We start from the raw sequence: 20,000 nt of genomic DNA, 5'->3' as shown, positions 1-20,000 counted from the left end.
CGTTCTCTGGCTCCTCGTCCTGCCTCCCCCGTTGTGTCACCGGACAGAAAAAGAGGAAGGAATATGGTTTCATCCGACGCTCCTCCCGTTTCAGCGCGGCTGTAGCGGATCTCTGGTGCGAGCAGGAGGCTGGAGGCTCGGTCAAAACCCGCCTTAAGGAAGCCCCCTCACTACCTGAAACGAACCGACCAGCCCCGTAGAAGCACCGTCGGCACACTGGGACACATAAATGGGTGAGACGCGCCGTTTTTCCTTCGCTTATAATTTGGGGAATGCCCTAAAATAACCCCCCCCCCCCGGAGCGCCTTTTGCGCATCTGGAACGAACGCCCGGTCCAGATGCGTCGCCGCGTTTCTGCCTCCCCCTTCATTCTCCCTCTCCTCCCCTTTGCCTCACCTCAATCTCATTCAGCCGAGCTGTTCCACCAAGTGACCGCGGATGACTCGCGTTTTGACGGCGTTATTCATGACTGGAAAGACGCGCGGTGCGGGGCGGTGCGGGGCGGTGCGGGGCGGCCGTGCGGGGACCGATTGGAGGACAGCAGCCGGTTACATTGATGAGTTGCAGATGTTGACACGTTTGCATTCACTCTCTGTCGGGTCCATTGTGTTAGCCTATACAGTTTGTGACCCCCCCCCCCAGCTCTGGGAAAACAGGCCCGGCTGTGACATTCCTCTCACCGTCCCCCAACAGCCTGTGCGCTGTTTGCTCCATCATGGATTAATATTAAAAAAGAAAAGTGGCTGCAGGTTTAGAGCAGAAGGAGCCAATCAAAGACTTTTCTTTTAAATCTCTCCATATTTGGAATTTTCTTTACATGTTTATTTCACGCTAAATCTGCGGATGCGGATCTGCAGAGAGTCACCTCACGCCTTCACGAGGTGTGAATGTTTAGTCACGTGATCCGTTTCATGTTTAATCACGTGATCACCTAATTAGGAATTAGTTGCGGGCCCAACAGGGGCCCCTGGTGGTCCCCTTACATGGTTGGTTTATCAGGGTGCTTTAATCACTAACCCCACGTTGTTATTACAGAGCGATCGTGTAATAACACCTCAACGAAGACCCTCTTCTTTGCGACCAACGGCGGCCCCTCGATTGTATGGTTTCAAAAATTTACAAAAAAATAAAAATAACAACAACGACGTTTCAGTTCCATGTTTTTGCAGCGGGCTGCAGTTCATAAAGGATCAAAAGTTGATAAATTTGATTTCACCGTTTCATGGCGGTCGCTCCCGCCCTCTGTTTGGGAGTTATGGAGCTCCCTGTTGGAGCTCGACGACCTCTCCTACTAGGGATTCTTTGCCGTCGCCCGTTGTGACGCTCACACAGGATGGTAGAAAAGAAATTGTGTTCAATCCCATTCGATTTAACACCATAAAGTTACCTCGGAGTGTTTTCACCTCAAAGAAACATTCGACTGAGGCCTATTTTTTTACGTTATCTCGTAGCAAACAGCGGCGGTTCAGCACCACCGGCCTCTTTTCTTGTCGCTTTGGCTGTTTTCTTTTTCTCAGCTTTGACGAACAATAAATGAGACAAAGCGAAACACTTATCAGCGCATAACTTTCTGCAAATGTGCCATTTCAAGGATGCGGCTTCATCGGTGAATAACAGTGACCTTCAGTCAGTCACAAGCTGAAGGGTTTACTTCATGACATTTGCAGAAACATTCAAGTTATGCAGAGATTAGTTCCTCTATCATCGGTGTTACAGAAAGAGGAAAAAAAACAACTTGTGGTATTTTTTTTCCTCACTTGGAAATGAAAAACTGTCTCTCTTTCTTGCTTTGTGCCGTCCCTGACTCCATTGACGGAATATTCCTTTAATGAGGGAACACTCTGGTTGGGTCTGTGATCCGATCTGCAGTTGGAATTGGGGGGGGGGGGGGTGCTTTGTCTCCCGGTGGGCTGCGCTCCAGCGTGAATGTTTCACCGACACAAACCGGCAGCTGCTCCTTCCTGACGTCATGGCTGAAACGTCCCTGAAGCACAGGTCCGGCGTGAAGCAGAGACATGTCAGCAGGGCCCGGTGGAGTCGGGGCTGCAGGTTCCCCCTTATCTAAACCGAGCGCAGCTGTGCAGAGGACGCTCACTTCCTCTCCTGCAAGTGTGTGTGTGTGTGTGTGTGTGTGTGTGTTGACCACTTGTGTGGGAGTTTGGTTTTGTCTCCCAACTTTTTAAATATTTCGTCTAACGTTATCTTCCTGGCTTCTCGTCTGTCGGCATGAATGGTGGTAAAGTTTCTCACTATGAAGCCTCAGGTAATTTTTCCATATTTTCTTGAAGTTATTGAGCCTCAAATATTTGTTTTTGGGGGTTTTTTTGTGTGTTTATGGTGTTCACATCTGTGCAGTTCAAGGTGATAAACTAGAAGAAGAAACTCCTATTAGAATCTTTATTGTCCTTCTAAAGGAAGGTGGTTTAGAAGCTCTTCACGCGAGTATTGGTGGAACCCATCAACTGCACTTTAAATAGGAGGCAAAAATAGGATAAGAATTATAATGTCGGATAAAATAAGTGCCCTTCTCTAACGCTGTGACTCACCAATGTGTTTTTTGTAGTCAGCGGTGGCCAGAGGCAAAATCAGACTTCAAAATCTAAAATGTCACCAGTGTTTTGATGTAATAGAGATAATCCTGGACATACGTACACAACTGGTTCTGAGAGGTTGTTCGTAAGTAAGTCATTATTTATCAAATTCCAATTTATAATCGATGTTTGAGGTCATTTGAGGCAGGAATGTGGACTACAGGAGTCAGACTTGGTGGCGGGCGGTTGTTCGTATCTATAAACGTTTGTAAGTCGGATGTTCGTATCTTGAGGACTACCTGTGTACAATTATCCATGAATTTATCGCATCATTCCAGCTTCCTTTGCTGTGTCGGTGGTGATTCTTTACCACGTTCCTGCTGTGTCAGCTCCGTTCGGATCTGCTCTCAGAGCCCATGTGGCGCTAACCTCGCCTCACTCTTAGCTTCACTCCTCGTTGCTCGGGGGGACGCGCTCCCTGTCGCACGCCCACAAGCTGTCGTCGTGTTCGCCGGCCGGCGTGTTCCTGACTGACGTGGGCTGGTGGGTGAAAACGATCGAGGGATCGGTCTGGGGAGGCACAGCCTTCCCGTCTGAGTCACAGCTACCCCTTTATACCGTTGTTCCCATGGTTACCACCCCTAAAACTCTCCCATCCCACCCCTGGTTTGGCTGCACACACAGTTTAAACAGGGATTTGTGAGTCGATGCGTTCAGTCAGCTGACGTGTGGGGGGGTGTTTGCATACGGGTTAAAATCGGGGTTGTTTCCAGTAATGCCTTCAATGTGATTTGAATAAAACAGGATTTCCTGTTTTGTTTTCTACTCATCATTTCAACATAATGTTCATTTCTTCTGCACAAACTCACAAGTTGTGCAACTTTGGTCACATTTTCAGCTGGTTTTATGTTTCCCAACTCTTCCTGAAAAGATTCTGATTGACTATATGTGTCAACATTAATCTCTTTAATTGTATTGCAAAGACTATTTAATCTGTTTATTCAATCTGTTTAGGTGAAAACTTCTGCGTAGGTTTTGTGTGGTTAGTTTTAGCTTTGCTCAGACTTTTCCACGAAATTCCAAGCAAATAATAAAGATTACGATTATGGTATGTGACATTTGGGGTTATTTCTGGTTCAGTTTTAATCTCTCTTCCTCCTACTAATTTCAATTTCATACATCTTTATAATCTTCTCATCAGCAGCGATGCTCCTTCTGTTTTTCACTTCCATTTTTTGAATCAATAAATAATCGGATAGTAAACATAGAGCGATGTCGCACCTCTTCAGGATGCCACCGTTCCTTTATTAACGCTCTTGCTTCGCCTTTGTGTCTGCTCTCTTGTCAGTGGAGGCCGTGGTGGAGTTCGATTATGAGGCCCAGCAGGACGATGAGTTGAGCCTGACGGTGGGCGACATCATCGCGAACATCCGACGGGACGACGGAGGATGGTGGGAGGGGGAGCTGGGCGGACGCAGGGGGCTGTTCCCGGATAACTTCGTCAGGGTGAGTAATCTCAGTGGTCAGCCCCCCAACTTTAATCTCTCTTTCTGTTTCCCTCTCCCCTCATGGTCACCTCATAATCCCACCAGAGGCCCTCAGTAAATCGCAGCAGTGCCAGGAAGCACGGTTTTATTCAATTAGTAGAAGAAGAGGTAAGGTTTAGAACAAAAGAAGACAGATGGACGTCAGATCCAAAGGAAAGCCAACAGAAAATGTGTTAATAAGCGTTTTTATGATGGCGGCGGTGGAGAAGCTCTGCTCCAGACCTCCTGCATGTCCTCATCTGGGATCGGGTAGACGCATGTGATTCTCATCATTTCCTCATGAAAGCGTTCATGATGTGGTTCTTGTATGGAAAACAAGGGCCGATAAGTGATCGGCGGGCGCTGCACCTCCTCGTCCACGCTCGTGTTTCTCATTCCTGGGCGAGCCGTGTAAACAGCCGCGTTTAGATCTGCTCTTCCTCCTCTCCCAACAACTTTTCCTTCTACGTCTTCTTCATAAAAAGTCGGATTTTCGTCATCCTGACTGGAAGTGACCTCCGTAAAGAGGCGGATTGATCAATAAGTTCATTTGAGTTCCCAAAATAGAATTTTCAGACGATCCTGATGGATTTTGAAGCAGTTTTAACGTTTCATTCCTTCGTCTTTGTTTGTGCTGACTGTGAGGGAACCGGACGGCGGTCGGTGGACGCCGTCTGACGGGGTTGGGGGGTGGGGGTGTGAAGAGAGGTGGAGGGGGGCTGTGAGTAATGCAGTAATACCAGACCGGCTCCGTCACAAGACTGCAGTTATGGGAAGCCGTGACATGAAGCTTTGCAATGCTGATGAATGCCTGTGTGTGTGTGTAGGGAGGAGTGTGTGTGTGTGTGTGTGTGTGTGTGTGTAGGAACAGGTTGGAAAGGGGACAGGAAGTGTCAACCCCCCCCACCCCGACCCCAAACCCCCAACATGGATTATTCCAACATTTAAAACTGTTCCAGGTTTATTGAAGCAACCAGAGCTGCAGCGACGCTTCAGCAGCTGCAGAGGGTCCCAATGGCCACCGGGGGCACCAGAGAGCATTCTGTATTAAATTTAATACGGATAACTCCGTTAGCGAACCAAAAGTGTAGCGTAGTGCATCTGAGTGCACCATCTATGAACCGATTCATCGATTCAGACGCGTAGGTGTCGCGAATTAGAATCACAAGCTGCGACGTGATGCGAAGAAAGATGGAAATGGTTTGGTTTGAGCAGCTGGTTTGAGTGAGGAGCACTTTTCAGATGTGCTGTTTTGATTGGATATTGGTGATCAGGACTTTTATAGCTTATAGAAAGCATTCAGAGATTCGAAAACTTTTAAATTAAGTCGTACCGGAGGATTCTCACTGTTGTGTTAGCATTAACCGAGATCTACCATCAGAGATGTGCTCATAATAAACTGAATTTTACCAAATATAATTTAAAGTTGCTAGGATATGGAAAAGCAGCAAATGTCTAAATTTGCTTTGAGCTCTTTTGCTCCAAAAAGAAAAATCCACTTGAATACAAACTAAAACAAAAAGGCCTGTAAGTTTTTACAACACACTCCGGGCTCCTGCCAAAGCCTTCCTGTTGAATCAGTCTGACAAGTGAGCAGAATTGTGCAATAAGGACGGGTTCATGCCAAGGGGAAGTAGTATTTTGCGTCAAGGTTCCCTTGTATTTTGCAAGCAGAGCCTTTTTATTTCTTCCAACTTGTAGGCGTCGTCGTTCGTTGGCCTCTGCGCTACGTAGCGCTGTGAGGAAACGTCAGCGGTCCAGCGTTCCAGTGTAAACTACATACTTGCTGTCGGACGGCCTCGGCCACTGCGTGTACATTACGCAGGTGTTTCCTGCTCAGATGTGATGAATCCTGTCGTCTTCCTCTCCTCTTCACCCCCTCGACCCCCACAGGAGGAATAGCAGGAACGCCGTCCAAGTAGAACCGGAAGGCCTGGGAGATCCGCGGTCTCCCGTTTAAGATGTGTTCACATTGATTATTTAAAACGGGCCGACAGCAGACGGATTGAAGAATTCATGCTGCAGTTTTTTTGTTTTTTTTCACGAAGCGTGAAGCCGAGCAGCTTTTGAACGACGCCTCTGCTTCACAAGTCATTAAAACACAACAACAACAACAGGAAGCTGCAGCTCACAAAATGACCGCTGTGGGTTTTTTGCGTGGGCCGGCATGTGCAATGTGGATTTCATAATTTAAAAGTGACTTTTTCCCCCCTGTAGGTTCAGTGGATCTGTGTGTGTAGTGGGTTTTGTGAATGAAAGTGTGTGTCTTTGTCTGTTTTTGTAGTGGAAAATGCATGAATCCGGTTAAAGGCACTCCGGCTGCAGAATCAATGTTGGTGCTTTCTTCTTCTGTTTTTTTCCTGGATGCACATTAGCAGTGCATTAGCCTACTTAGCAGAGCTGCTAACAGTGGACAGAAATCATAAATGAAAAAGTGAAAAATGAAGAAAAAAAAAAAAGTAATCTACAAAAAAATGAAAAAAATGTAATCTACATATTTTCACCAATTCTTATACATCAATGCAGCGATAATTAATATTTTTAGATTGACTGTTGACCATTAACAGACATGAACATGCAGCATTAAATGTGTTTTATGACCTATTAGTTAATTATTATATATAGCTGCTGCAGAGCTAAACAGGAAGCTAACGTCCATGTTTAAATGTGGAAATAAGGAAGTCGTGTCTGCATTCTAAATGCATAACCACATGGGCGTGTTAGCTTGTTTTAGCCCAATGCTGCGTGCAATGTGGGAATTTCCAACCTGATGATTGGCCACATCAATAGCCAATCACCTCTGATAAAGCTTGGAGTCATGGGGTTAATATCTAATATTAGAGACGTCTTTAACGTTTTTACTTCACTAATGTTTCCAGAACCTTCACATACAGAAGTAAATGACTTATTAAAATATGTTAATCAGGATAGAACGGGATTTTAATGTAAAGCCAAGTCCTGCTCGAGTGTGCTTCAGATGATTTTGTCCGATTGTGAATTTTCCTGATTTCCTGAACGCAGCACACGGACTGTAAGCGAGCCAGGGGAAACATCTGGCCTCATTTCTTCTCTGTCATGAAGTTTAATCAGTCACTTCCTGTCATCAGAATTTAATTATCCTCTCAACTACCCAGAAGGTGAATCTCCTTTTGTTCTGCTCAAACCCCCCCCCCTCTCCCTGATTTAATTCTCCGGCTTCTCCTTGGTTTCCAAAAACGACTTCTTTACCGAGGATGAGCTTCGGATGTCGTCGAGGAAACATGTCCTCACTGATATTTTGGGCTCTCAGAGGTTTTTTGAGGTTTTTCAGGCCACGCCAGGTCCACACTCAACTCCCGTTTGTTTAAGGGGTTGGATTTGATGAGTCAGCGTGGTCGGGCCCGTCCGCCACAGGCCCGGAATGACGACACGGCTTCACCACCAGCGTGGAGGAGGGATGTGAGCGTCACGTCCGGTTGTCCCGGGTATCCGTGTGTGTGTGAGGAACGTCTTCCTGTTGGCCGTCTGGCTGCTGATCCGTCTGTCAGTGATTCAGGGACGTTCAGCGGTGATTCAGTCTGGTCGTCTGTGGTTACAGCAGCGAGGGTCGCCAAGGTTACGGAGATGAGATTCAGTGTGTGATGGATCGGATTTGGATTTATTGGATAAAACAACAACAATAAAGCCTCAAATTTACAGGAATTATTTGCATTTAGGAATATTTTAGTCATGACTATTTCTTAAAACTAAGTTTCATAGTAGTCACACGGCAGGTAAACAATAAATAATGATAGTAAATAAAAGAAATTTGAGTATATTTTGTATTTTATTCTCCGTTACTTTTTTTCTTGCTTTTCTTTCATAATTTTGTCATTTTTCATCAAACTTAGTCGAGAATTTGTCCTTTTTTTTTCTTTATCATAATAATCAAAGATTGTTGCCGTGGCAACTTTCACGATTGAAGTGGAAAATTATATTTTTAACAGCTTGATCTTGATGTTATCTATGGTTCTGTGTGAGTCACTTGACCGTTGTGTGACAAGCGTTTCCCTTTGATCGAACTCACTGGCTGTATTTTTCTGAAGTCAGATTCTACACACATGAATTAGATCCATCTTCCTCACCTCTTCTTCCTCCCACTCTTCCTCCATCTCTGCAGGAGATCAAGAAGGAGCCAAAGAGGGATGGAGGACAGGCAAGCGTGATCAAATCGGACCTTTCCAATGGAAGAGCCAGCCCCGTGTCCGACTCCAGCATCCGACCGGCCAGGAAAGGTGCTCGACTTGCTCACACAGACACGCATTCATGCATCGATCGGTGGTCAATAGTTGGCTTTAAGTCTCCACATAGATCCTATTAGTGTGGAGAAGGATTGGGTCACGAGTTCCCCTCCGTTTGAACATGTTAAGACGCTCACATTCAGGGTGGAGGAATGTAACTCCAGCTACTCAAGAACAAATCTGACGTGTTTTCTACTTCTGTTGCACCGATAAAGAAGAAATACTTTTAATACTTTTTAATACATCAAACTTTCATGATTCTGACATCTTAAATGCTATTAAATGCTGTTTTTGGATTTGGATTTTAATCATTTTAAGGTTCACACTGAGTTGGACATACATCTTTACTTTCAAATGCGATGACCTTTGAACTTCAATCAAAGCAACCTTATTGAGCAGGATAATTATAATCAGATTCATCCGTAGTGAAATATTAATGAGTTACTTTCCTATTAAAGGTAAATAATAATACATTACCCCATAACCAATGACCGTAACCGTAACCGATTACATTAAAATCCTGATTTTACACAGATGCATGACTTTTAATGATTTAATGATGAATTAATTCCTATTTTCATATATTTAAGTTTTTTTGGATTGTCATTTTAAAAATTTTAAAGACCACAATTTTAGTATAGTAAGAATTTAAACTAATAATTAATCCAATGAAAGAATACTTCCTCCACTGTGTTCAGTTTAACGTGACGAAGTGCGACACCTTGTGGACAGAAGAGGAATCGCAGTTCTACAAACAGGGATAATCCAAGAGTAATAATGAGACTAATGACTGGAAGACAAACAACTGCAAGGGCAATGTGATCTATTTAGTGTCCGTACTACTTAATAATAATAATAAAAGCATCCTCCATTTGAAAGGTTAAAGGTCAGTGATGTCACTCATCCTCTTTGAGGGCTTTTAATAAGTCAGTGGAATCATTCTGTAAATCAGAGATTATAGATGAGTGTGTGAGCTAATTGTGCGTGTGTGTGTGTGTGTGTGTGTGTGTGTGTGTGTGTGTGTGTGTGTGTGTGTGTGTGTGTGTGTGTGTGTGTGTGTGGGGTATGGGCTACAGGAGAACAGATCCGTAAGCGGAGGTGTAAAGCGGCCTTCAGCTACCTGCCTCAACATGAGGACGAGCTGGAGCTGAAAATTGGAGACGTCATTGAGATCATAGGAGAGGTAAAACACGTCACATGTTACATACATGAACGCTAAAGGCCTGAAGGGGAACATTTGTCATTTTAGCAGGTCAATCTATAAATATATAGGTTATAAAAAACACAAATATTTGATTGGTGGTGTCAGAGATGGGGATGCCGTAGCGTAGTTTGTCCACCAGAGGGTGCTGATGCCTTATTTCCTCACTTATAATTACGTGATGGTGAGTGTGTTCTGTCGGTACTGGGTCCATCTCTGGTTAGTGTGTATGTTTACGCGTGTTTATCCGTGCGCTCAGGTGGAGGAGGGATGGTGGGAAGGAATGCTAAACGGGAAGACCGGAATGTTTCCCTCCAATTTCACCAGAGAGGTCCTGCCGGACTCAGACACGCCCTCCGTAGACACGCCCGCCTCACAGGAGGAGGCGCGGGGCAGCCGCACAAGTGAGTCTCAGCCAATCGGATGTTCCATCCTCCGTTGATTTATATTTCGGTTAACAAAAGATGGAACTGAGGTACGTTTGCAGTGAACGTCACGTGTGTTGTGTTTTCTGTTTTGTAGGTAAGGACAGCCCCAGCAGTGAAAGTGATGCAGGGGAGAGTCGCTCAGAAACAGGGTCAGGAGAAATCCAACCCAAGAAGGTAAAGGATGGGATGCAGCTCAGATTCTAGCCAATCAGGCTGCAGGATGTGATCCTGCACGAAGCGCTACGTTCGTCTGCACAGATGGACCACGTTTAATCCGTTTATTTAGATTGAAATATAAATATTAGCAATGAGATGCTTCTGGAAGCAAACATTAAGGCACTTAAAGTTTTTATTTTTTATTTTTTAGGAAATGTTCCTTGATTTCAGAGTTTATCGTTTGTCCACCGCAGATCCGAGGGTTCGGTTTCGGGGACATCTTTAAAGACCAGCCCATCAAGCTCAGACCACGATCCATGGAGGTGGACTCAGAGGGGGACAAGGTGAGACACACACACACACACACACACACACAGACACGCACAAACACACACACACACATACAATGGATGCAATTACCTCATGCATCTTTTTCTGGGACTTTCATCATTGCATTGTTATTAGCAAGGGAAGGAAGTGTCTGCCTTTGCTCCTCCTCTTCCTCAGCTGTTTTTACAGCACAGGAAGTGGTTTCAATGTTCACACACACACACACACACACACACAAACACACACACACACACACACTCTGCAGGGATTTGACAAGCAGAAGTGAGAGCACCGCAGGGCAGACGGAGAGAGGGAGAGAGGAGGGAGGTATTCCAGCGCTTCGCCGGCGTTCTCAGACTCAAACACACACGGCTTCATCCAACCGCCGCCAGAGCTCCGTCCGTCCGTCCGTCCGTCCGTCTGTCTGTCTGTGTTGAACTGGAACCGGAGGAGAGGACGGTAGGCTCACGTTCTCTCTGTTTCCACTGTTTTCACGTGAGCGTCAGGCTTCAGCCTCGTGTTTCACTTTTACTCAGTGACGCTTTTTCTGCTCGGATTTTTAAAAAAAATGAAGCAGAAACTGAGACTGAGGAGAATTGTGTGTCCGCTGATGCTCAAAACACAAATTCAAGGGTTGTTTTGCCCTGAAATCATTAAATTATTCGTTCTTGTTATTATTTGTCGGGAAATCCAACAGTGTATTTATATGGAAATACACAGACAGATTTAATGCAAATATCAGGTTTAAATTAGCTGTAAATTCAAGTATCTTGGTGACTAGAAGCCAGTAGCGGGATTGAAATGTGTCTCTGTATTGTTTTTAGTCCTGAATACACTTTTAAAACATATTTTGAAGCCCAACAGACACAAAACCCTTGGTGAAAACTTCTGCGGTACGACTTGAGTCGATGACCTTTACAGAAATCCACTTCCTGTACGAAAGCAGGAACACCGAACCCGAGACTCACCGAGGGGAAAGCGACACTGCCAACGTTACCGAGGCGGAAAAATGAGATGGAATAAAAACTAAAAAACAAAACTGAATATGTGAGGAACCCAAAACCCTCCTCCTCCTCTTCCTCCTCCTCTTCCTCCTCCTCTTCCTCCTGCAGACGTACCGGCGAGCGTTCGCTCTGGAGGAAGTCCGTCAGCTTCTCCTGCTGAGTCGGAGGCTTTCATGTTACTTTACAGCCAGACGCGTCTCCTTCGCTCTAATGAGGCTCTGGAGGAGGTGTCAGAGTCTCCATCCTGGAGTGTGTGTGTGTGTGTGTGTGTGTGTTTGCTGAGTCATGTTTAAGCCACGTCAACCTCCCGATTGAACGTGGAGGTCAGCGGCTCCTTCGTCGGCTGCAGACGTTCTTATTCTCTGTGGATGTTGTTTGAACGTCCGGCTTTCACGCGTGAAAAAACAGGAATCGAGTTCATTTATTTTTTGTTTCTCTCTCTGGTGAGTCAAAGTCACGCCGCCTGGAGATCAGCTGAGCTTTAAGCGTGAAACAAAAGTGGACTTTGTGACAGCGAGGAGAGGAAGCAGATCCCTGAGGCGGAGGAAAGTATTAAATGTGGGTGTTTGGTTTGGGTCTGCTTCAAGTCTAGTTTTCAAGTGCTTCACATTAAGCAGGAATGTAAAAGAAAAAAGGTCAAAATCATCTTCATTAACAATTATCTGTGATTATTCTGATTAGAAATAAGAGTTCAATCATCCTTTAAATGAAGTATTTTTGTGTTTTTCCTTGAGTCACAGTTGGATCACATGACTCAAGACATTATTTCTGCATCAAGTTTTTTTTTTTTTTTATTCTAACGGATGTTTCTGAATGAAGCCTAAATTTGTGTAATGACGCTGACACAGCAGACCGAGCCTTTATATGATTATAAAATATAAAATATATAACCTAACACTCGTGATATCTGTGATGCTGTGGTGATGTCTCGCTGCTGGTGGCCCCACATGGGTCTCATTATGGGGGGGTGGGTGAAGCTGGTGGGGGAGGGGCCGGACAGAACAGAGCTGTGTGTGTGTTCGGCACAGACCGGGTCTTGTGTGTTTGTGCATGTGTGTGTGTGTGTGTGTGTGTGTGTGTGTTTTCCTGTGGAAGAGTCACCCTGGTTCCACAAACACTGTCGAGGGATCCACTCCAGCCGGAACACAACGGCGCCTTTAACAGCTCACACACACTTTTAAACACACACACACATGCACACACACACACACACACACACACACACACACACACACACACACACACACACACACACACACACACACACACACACACACACACACACACACACACACACACACACACACACACTCGTGCTTCCTCACCCAGTCTGTGTTTCTTGTGCTTCATCTACTTAATTATCCGACTAGACTGGATCTGCAGGACGCCGCTGTTCACCAGAGAAATTAGATTTTTAAATGTAATTATTGTGATTTTATTTTCTAGCCTTTCATTCAGGAAGTTTATTTAATTTTAAACATAATCCCTTTTTTTTTTTGGCACATTCTTCTTAATTCTAGCAGCAATTAAATCCTGACTGGCTTGAATCAGCAGCTCTTATCATGAACTGTGACGTTGTTTGGTTCATATTTTATTCTTTTTGGAGGATGAATCCTGTTTCTCTATTTGTGCGTCTCTCAGGCCAACGAGGGGAAAGCATCGAGCGTCGCCTCGGAAACCATGAAGACCGAACCTGACAGCAAAGCCAAAGGTGAGTTTCTGCAGTTTTACCGTTTCTTTCAGTTCGTGTTTGCGTTTTGTGACTTTTAGCTTTTTCTCAACTCCTCCGTTCTTCTCTTAGACGTGTAGTTTTCTCTCTCTCGCCAGGGCGGGAGCAGTGCAAAGTCCTCTTTCCATATGAAGCACAAAATGAAGATGAGCTGTCAATCAAAGAGGGCGACATCGTCAATATTATCACCAAGGTAATCCGTGTGTGTGTGTGTGTGTGCAGATCGGGGCTTATAGATGTCTGTATTTGCTGTGCTTCTTCTTGCGTTTGCATAAATTGGTTTGTTCGATTTGTTTGCGCCCATGAGATGAAATTTGCATCCCTGTTCGCGTTAAATGGAGCTTCCTAAGTGATGCTTCAGAGTGTCTGATGGTCCTTTCAGGAGTGTGCCGACGCCGGCTGGTGGATGGGGGAGATCGGAGGGAGGCAAGGCGTCTTCCCCGACAACTTCGTCAAGCTGCTAGAAGTGGAGAAAGAGGTGAGGCCGGCGCGATGACGAAGCTGTCGGTCGAGCGTGAAGAGACTGTCGAGGAGACGCTACATTCCTGAAGCGTGACCTGATCGTTTTTTTTGTGTCCGTTTGTGTTTCTAGAGACCAAAGAAACCGCCTCCTCCCAGCGCGCCTTCGGCTAAACCCGCCACAGGTACGGAAACGCCTCGTGTCCTTTTACTCTCCTCTGGTATTTGTAAGTTCTGACGGAACTTACAGAACCCTGTAAAATCTGACCTGTAGAGAAAAAGTCAGAGATCAAGAAGGTTCCTCCTGAACGACCTGAACATCTGCCCCAGAGAGACCAGGACCGAGGTACAGCGCAGACCGCTTGGGCCCTTTGCAGCTCCTGAATCCTTACATAATACTAACACGCTTTGTATTAATCATTTTTATATTTGCTGAAGAGCTTCCAACATGAATTTGAGCTCGGATGATGCTTTTCATTCAGAAACAGAGCTCCCATCAGGGGCGGAGGCTCTGACCTTCACACAAGAGCAGCAGAGACACAAAATACTTGCAGGGTTTTGGTCCTTCTTTGTAGAGAACAAAGCTTTCCTTGAAGAGTTGGTGTCATCGGCGTGTGTGTGGAACAGGAAGCCGGTGCGACAGATAAACCAACTTCATTGTGCAAAACAAACAGAATCATCCAGAGAGAAATATTCAAACAATATGGAAATTCCTGATTCACAACATTTGATCCGAGTGAGAATACGTATTTTAAATGAGTTCCAATAACAACGTGTTTTTACACGCAAATTAATTTTATTCTTTCTTTTTTGTGAAATATTGATATCTTGATCATTTGTGGTCTCAGACCGGTGAAGAAATGTAAAAGAAGACAACCCTTGTAAGAATCCCTGAATAACAAACACATGACACTTAAAAAACTGTTGTTTTGTTAGAATTTTCTATTTTATTTTTTACAAATCTGTCCAAGAACAGGTTTAAATTTAAAACCAAACTAGAACCTCTCATCTCTTCTCACTTGTCCCATGAAATATCAGAAATATCCCTCCTTTGAGCAAATGAAACCCAAACCAGACATAGTTCTTATAAATCTTATCCACACTTTGACACCTGCCCTTCTTCTTCTTCTGTCTTTTTAACCCTTGGGCGACTCCAGAAGCTTCTTCTCCTCCAGTTTTTACCCTTTAACATCCTTCTTGGGTTTGCTTTCGTCATCCTAGACGCATGTGTGTGTGTTTGTGTCACGCCTCCACGTCTACATGCGTTTTGTCTCGCAGTTATTTTTGAACATCCGTGAGTATTTTTATGATTTTGTGTGTGTGTGTGTGTGTGTGTGTGTGTAGGTGAAGATGTGAAGGTTGGAGACATCCCCAAGCCCTCTCTACCATGTAATCTTCCTAAGAAACCCCTCCCCCCAAAGACAAGCTCCTCCTCTTCCTCTCAACCCCCACGGCGACCCGAGAGACCGCCCACTTTAGCGTCAGTACACACACACTCACACACACTTTCATGAAAAAAGGACCCCCCCCCCCCACAGAGCGAATTCAGCCTAATGTTGACGTGTGGTTTACCTGCTCAGGTGTGAAAGCCCCAAGTTTGAGGGCAGGGCTTCGACCCCAGAGTCCGCCTCTGACAGGTCACATGACACTGGTGAGTTTGACTGACGGCAGTGACGACCAATGAGGTGTAGATATGGTCCTTTAGCGACTCGCTGTGTGCGGTTTTTTTTGTTTTAATTTATCTGATAGTTTTTGTTTTTATATTTGCGTTTGTTTGGGTTTTTTTTGCAGACGTGGATCTGGACGCCGTGGTGTCGTCGATGGAGAAGCTGAGTCATCCGACGGCGTCGCGACCCCGAGTGACAGACCGCCGACCTCGCTCACAGATCATCACGCCAGTGAGGGCGTTTGACCTGATGCACCTTTGCATTAGTCCAGGATTGGTTGTGAGACATGAAACAAACTTCCTGTCTTGCAGTCTTCGCTGTCCAGTGCCGAGCTGGACCCCCCCAAAGTGGAGGAGAGGAAGGAGAAGGAGCGAGGGAAGGAAGAGCCGGAGACCAGATCTGCAGAAGTTTCCTTGAGGAAAGGAGTTCCCATCATCGCTGTACGTCCTCAATCACTGTTCTCCCCTTGCACTACTTATTCCCACCAGAAGATGGCAGCACCACACATATTTTTATGTTTTCAGCTGTTCAAAGTGTGTATCCTGTTTTTTATCCTTCAAAAACAATACTTTCTGGTAAATATTGGATGTTATAAGAAAATTTAATACTAAATGCAATTTAAAAAGTGCACAGGTGGCGATTTTTTATTTGAAATTTCCATTTTTATCAACACTTTTCACACTTTTTGTGTGTTTGCTGCTCTAACTTTGGTTTCATTTCCATAATCTTGCATCTCAAAGCTGGATCTCATTTCTATGGGGAAATACGATCATTTTTAAATTTTACAAATGACAGAGTGTCTCCATTTTTATGCTCAGGCACCTGAGAGTAAAGCACCACTGCTCGCCAAAGCCTCCGTCCTGACTCCAAACTCTAGCAATCGCTCGGCTTCCCCGTCTTCCTCCTCGGGTCTGAGCCCCTCCCCCGAGCTACGGCATTCACCTGTGAACTCCCCCACACTGGAGGAACTCAGGAACCAGCTGAGAGACCTGAGGGCCTCTGTGGAGCTGCTGAAGAGCCAGCACAGGTACGTTATGTTCATTTTAAATCCAGTAGGTGGGTTCATCAGAGTCATGTTGCTGATATGTTGTGATTTTTGTCAACGTCAGGCAGGAAATGAAGCAACTGAGCAACGCGCTGGACGAAGAGAAGAGGGTTCGTGTTAGTTTACAGGTGAGACTCATTTGAATCAATCAATAGATTTATTTATTTATGAAGGAAAGGATTGTAAATGTTGTTTTCGCTTGGTCTTAAATAAGACTTAAAATCTGATGACATATTATACAATACACAAGAATGTGGTCAAAAATATGTTGACACCCCTGAAAGGCCCATAATTTAGGCTTTGAATTGAATTTGAATTAAAGTGAAATGAAATTACTCTTCTCAATTTTGTCAGTGTTTCTTGCATAAACTGTAAATAAATAAATAATCCCCATAGAGAAATTATTTTTTTTCACTTCAGATATTTCCACAAATAAAAAATATAACAATGTTTAGATGATACAGCAAAATAGGTCATATTTTAAAATATTTTAAATGCTTTAATTTTTTTTCATTTAATCTAATACTTTCTGTTTTTTGAAACCAGGAAACAAAGAAACTTTAAAAATGTCACTTTTGGTGCTGACAGATGTTCTATAAGTGTTATCTTTGAAATAGAACCATAAATTCTGGTGTTTGTTCCTCAGATGGAAGTAGAGCACATAAAGAAGAACCTGTCCAAGTGAAGACTCCATGCATTCTCATTTTCGCCACCGGAGGGCAGCACTTGAAAACATTCTCCCTGCTGGCTGGGACATTCAGCCGAAACAAAGTCTGTGCCAAATGATCGTGACGATCGACATCAGAAGCTCAACAGTCGCTACCCTCCCTCTCCGCCTCCCCCCCCACCATCCTGCCTTCACCTCTTTACTCTCACATCACTTCTCTGTTTTTACCGCTACCTTGTCAAAGCTTTGCTGCGCCACCGGTACTCACTAAACGATGACCTCGCCGGTACTTTTTCTTTCTTTGTGTGGAGGAAGTTGGAACTTCATCGCCCGGTTGGTTCTGTGTCCACTCCGTGGCCTTCGCCTCTCATCTGTGTTTGGGTTTATTCTTGCTTTTCCAGCCATATGGGGACGGCAGTACAAGCATTCCTAGTGGGGACATTTTTGTAAAGTAAGATTTAAAACCCTTACTTTGAGATCCATCGTTAGCATTAATGCTACGTTGGTAACACAAAAGTCCTGAACCCTTTTTTCTCAGTGTCCCGTTTTAAATGCAGTGATGTATTACACCCGTTATAACAACAGGATTATAAGCACATAAGAACTTCTCTCTCTACCAGTTGGATTAACTGACATGAGAACATGATGCTGCAGGTGTCAGGTGAATGCTTTAGCCAGGATGCTTCTATGCTTTCTTGCTGGGATTAGATTAAAGAAGAAAGAGAGAAGGAAATGTACTTTATTTATCCCCTTGGCGGAAATTATTTTTCCATTCACAGCTTATTTTCACACACCTATGTATGTGTACTGGCCCCTAGAGCATGCACACACACACACATGCGGGGCCTGTAAGCATGCAGATATATATAGAGAAAGGTAGTGTGCCTCCATTGAGCAACTTATAAAGGGGACGGTGCCTTGCTCAAAGGCACCTCAGTAGTTCTCAGGAGGTGAACTGGCACCTCCACAAAGTGCACCGCCTGGTAATGGAACCCTAGTTGCAAGAATGGGAATCTTGCATGATGCCACTACACAACAGTGCTCTAACACCTGCGTTTGCTCTTAATTTGAGCTCAACATTTGTAATTTTTAAATTTTGTTTGTTGTTAAACAAGCAGAAAACACAAATCTGGGCTGAAAGGGCTCTAGATAGAATAAAAAAAAGATTTCTTTGATATTCACAGCACAGTAGAACACACCACACTACCTTCCAAAAAGAGCTCGCCTCCATCAGCCACTGATGAGTAGTCACTAATTTTTTTTATCTCATCCAATGTGAAAGTGCCTCATAGTTGTCCCTTCTGAATTTTTAAGACTTCACATATTTTTATTTTTATTTTATGAGAATCATGCTATTCAAGCCCTTGGCTGCACTAAATGGGACAGCCATAATCGTATGTACCTACTGCCATCTATCGGCAGGTGTGTGTCACTGCATCTACTTTCTGCTCATGCATTAATAAACAAAGGTAGAAATACTTGCATAAACATCTATTACATTTAATTAACATGCAGAGATATTAAGATTTTACTATCCTCAGTTGTTTTTCTTTCTGGTAATTCATTTCTGACCAGTCTTTTATTTTTATTTGAGAAAAAAAATGGTGTGATGTTACGATAGCTTAGCTTAACGTGAAAACAGAATGGGGATCGAAGCATCTAAATATTCATACAGAACCTCCATAATTAATATGTTTATAGCTTCTTTCATGGAGTCCCACAAAAAGGTTTACAAATTGTATTATTTTGTGCTTTTTATGTAGGTGAATTCAAACTTGCATTCTTATTGTGGTTATAGATGCTGATTGGCATTTTCACATTTCACATTTTCACTGAGTCATACATAAAATTTTTCGCCCGTCAGCAAGAAAGCAGAGAAGCATATTTCCAACAATGCCAAAAAGCATAAATATTCCTATTGATGACACACAACTCCAGTCAGACATGTAACTGGTACCAGATGAGGCCTCACTACAAAAACGTATGATTTTAACTTTCTTAGCTTTTTGCACTTTTATTCCACAACTCAAAACCTCACATTAGTTGTGCTGGAAGCGTCGCACCCCATAAACCACGTCTGTCCACGTGCATCTGACGTTATAAAGGGTTACCTGAATGACAGGGTAGGAATGTAGTCGGTAAAAAGGATTTCACGCGTAAAGGACGACAGCGATGTGAGTGTGCATGTATGTGTGGTAGCATGTACGGCTGTATGCCTCCCTTCCTTATGTGTGTGCACAGAATCTATGGCAATCCGTCACTGTGGCCTTCCTGTTTTCAACTCCAGATCTATCTGTCTATCTTTCTGTCTTTCAACAATGAGAGAACTTCTACAACTGAGGCTGCAGGTTGTTTTCTTGACTCGGTTCTTTCTCTCCAAGATAAATATGTATACTTTTATATTTCCGTGTAATAAAGATGCTATTATGTACTGTATGTCCGAGTTGTTTGCTTTTCAGAAATGGGTATCGATGGTCTGAGGGAATAGAAAGAGAAGTGAGAGTAACTGATTCAGGATTTCAGTGGGCTCTGAACCCCCTGTGGAAAGTCTACACCAGCGTGATTCAAGTGCAACGAAGAAAAAGTCCTTAAATATCTTTAATAATGCACAACTTTTTTTTTCTTGAACCATAAAATCTCAGGTTTGCCTTAAAAATAACCTGATTCAACCTGTTCAACTGGATTAAGTTGAAATTTAACTGCATGGATAGGATGATTAGAATTAAAAGAAATTCACTAAACTTCCTTCTAATCTTCAAAGAGCTGCAGGACAAAATCGTGTTTAAAATGAATATATGGCTTCTTTTGAGGGATAAAATGTTTAATTAATACAAATAAAATCCAGTAAATATAAAAATATGTGTCACATTCTACTTTATTCCATCTCTAATGCGTAATAAATAAATAAAAAGATGATAGAACTGATGATAAACCATCGAGGAGACCTTTACAGTGGGGTTCTGTTACGCACAGTTTAGGACCATAACTGCGCTCTAAG

The 20,000-nt window shown here is 43.8% G+C and overlaps 1 protein-coding gene across 2 annotated transcripts; it reads left to right on the top strand.

The window, feature by feature from the left end:
- Positions 1 to 19,433, top strand: sh3kbp1 (SH3-domain kinase binding protein 1). Of its 2 annotated transcripts, XM_068343758.1 has the most exons (19): positions 4 to 233; positions 3,880 to 4,037; positions 8,196 to 8,310; positions 9,393 to 9,499; positions 9,777 to 9,921; positions 10,040 to 10,119; positions 10,356 to 10,445; positions 13,077 to 13,146; positions 13,263 to 13,357; positions 13,547 to 13,642; positions 13,757 to 13,808; positions 13,898 to 13,969; positions 14,968 to 15,103; positions 15,204 to 15,274; positions 15,415 to 15,521; positions 15,602 to 15,730; positions 16,109 to 16,317; positions 16,400 to 16,463; positions 16,982 to 19,433. In XM_068343758.1, exons 1-19 carry the CDS (start codon positions 230 to 232, stop codon positions 17,018 to 17,020), a joined length of 1,839 nt encoding a protein of 612 aa, XP_068199859.1. In that variant the 5' UTR covers positions 4 to 229; the 3' UTR covers positions 17,021 to 19,433. The 2 variants fall into 2 exon arrangements, with proteins under 2 accessions (XP_068199860.1, XP_068199859.1); XM_068343759.1 differs by lacking the exon at positions 13,898 to 13,969 and having other exon boundaries at positions 1 to 233.
- The last annotated feature ends 567 nt before the right edge of the window (positions 19,434 to 20,000 follow it).

This window comes from Antennarius striatus, chromosome 20, assembly GCF_040054535.1.
Source record: "Antennarius striatus isolate MH-2024 chromosome 20, ASM4005453v1, whole genome shotgun sequence".
Taxonomy (NCBI): Eukaryota; Metazoa; Chordata; class Actinopteri; order Lophiiformes; family Antennariidae; genus Antennarius; species Antennarius striatus.
Note: the sequence above shows the minus strand (reverse complement) of the source record. Positions and strands in the feature narration are given on the sequence as shown.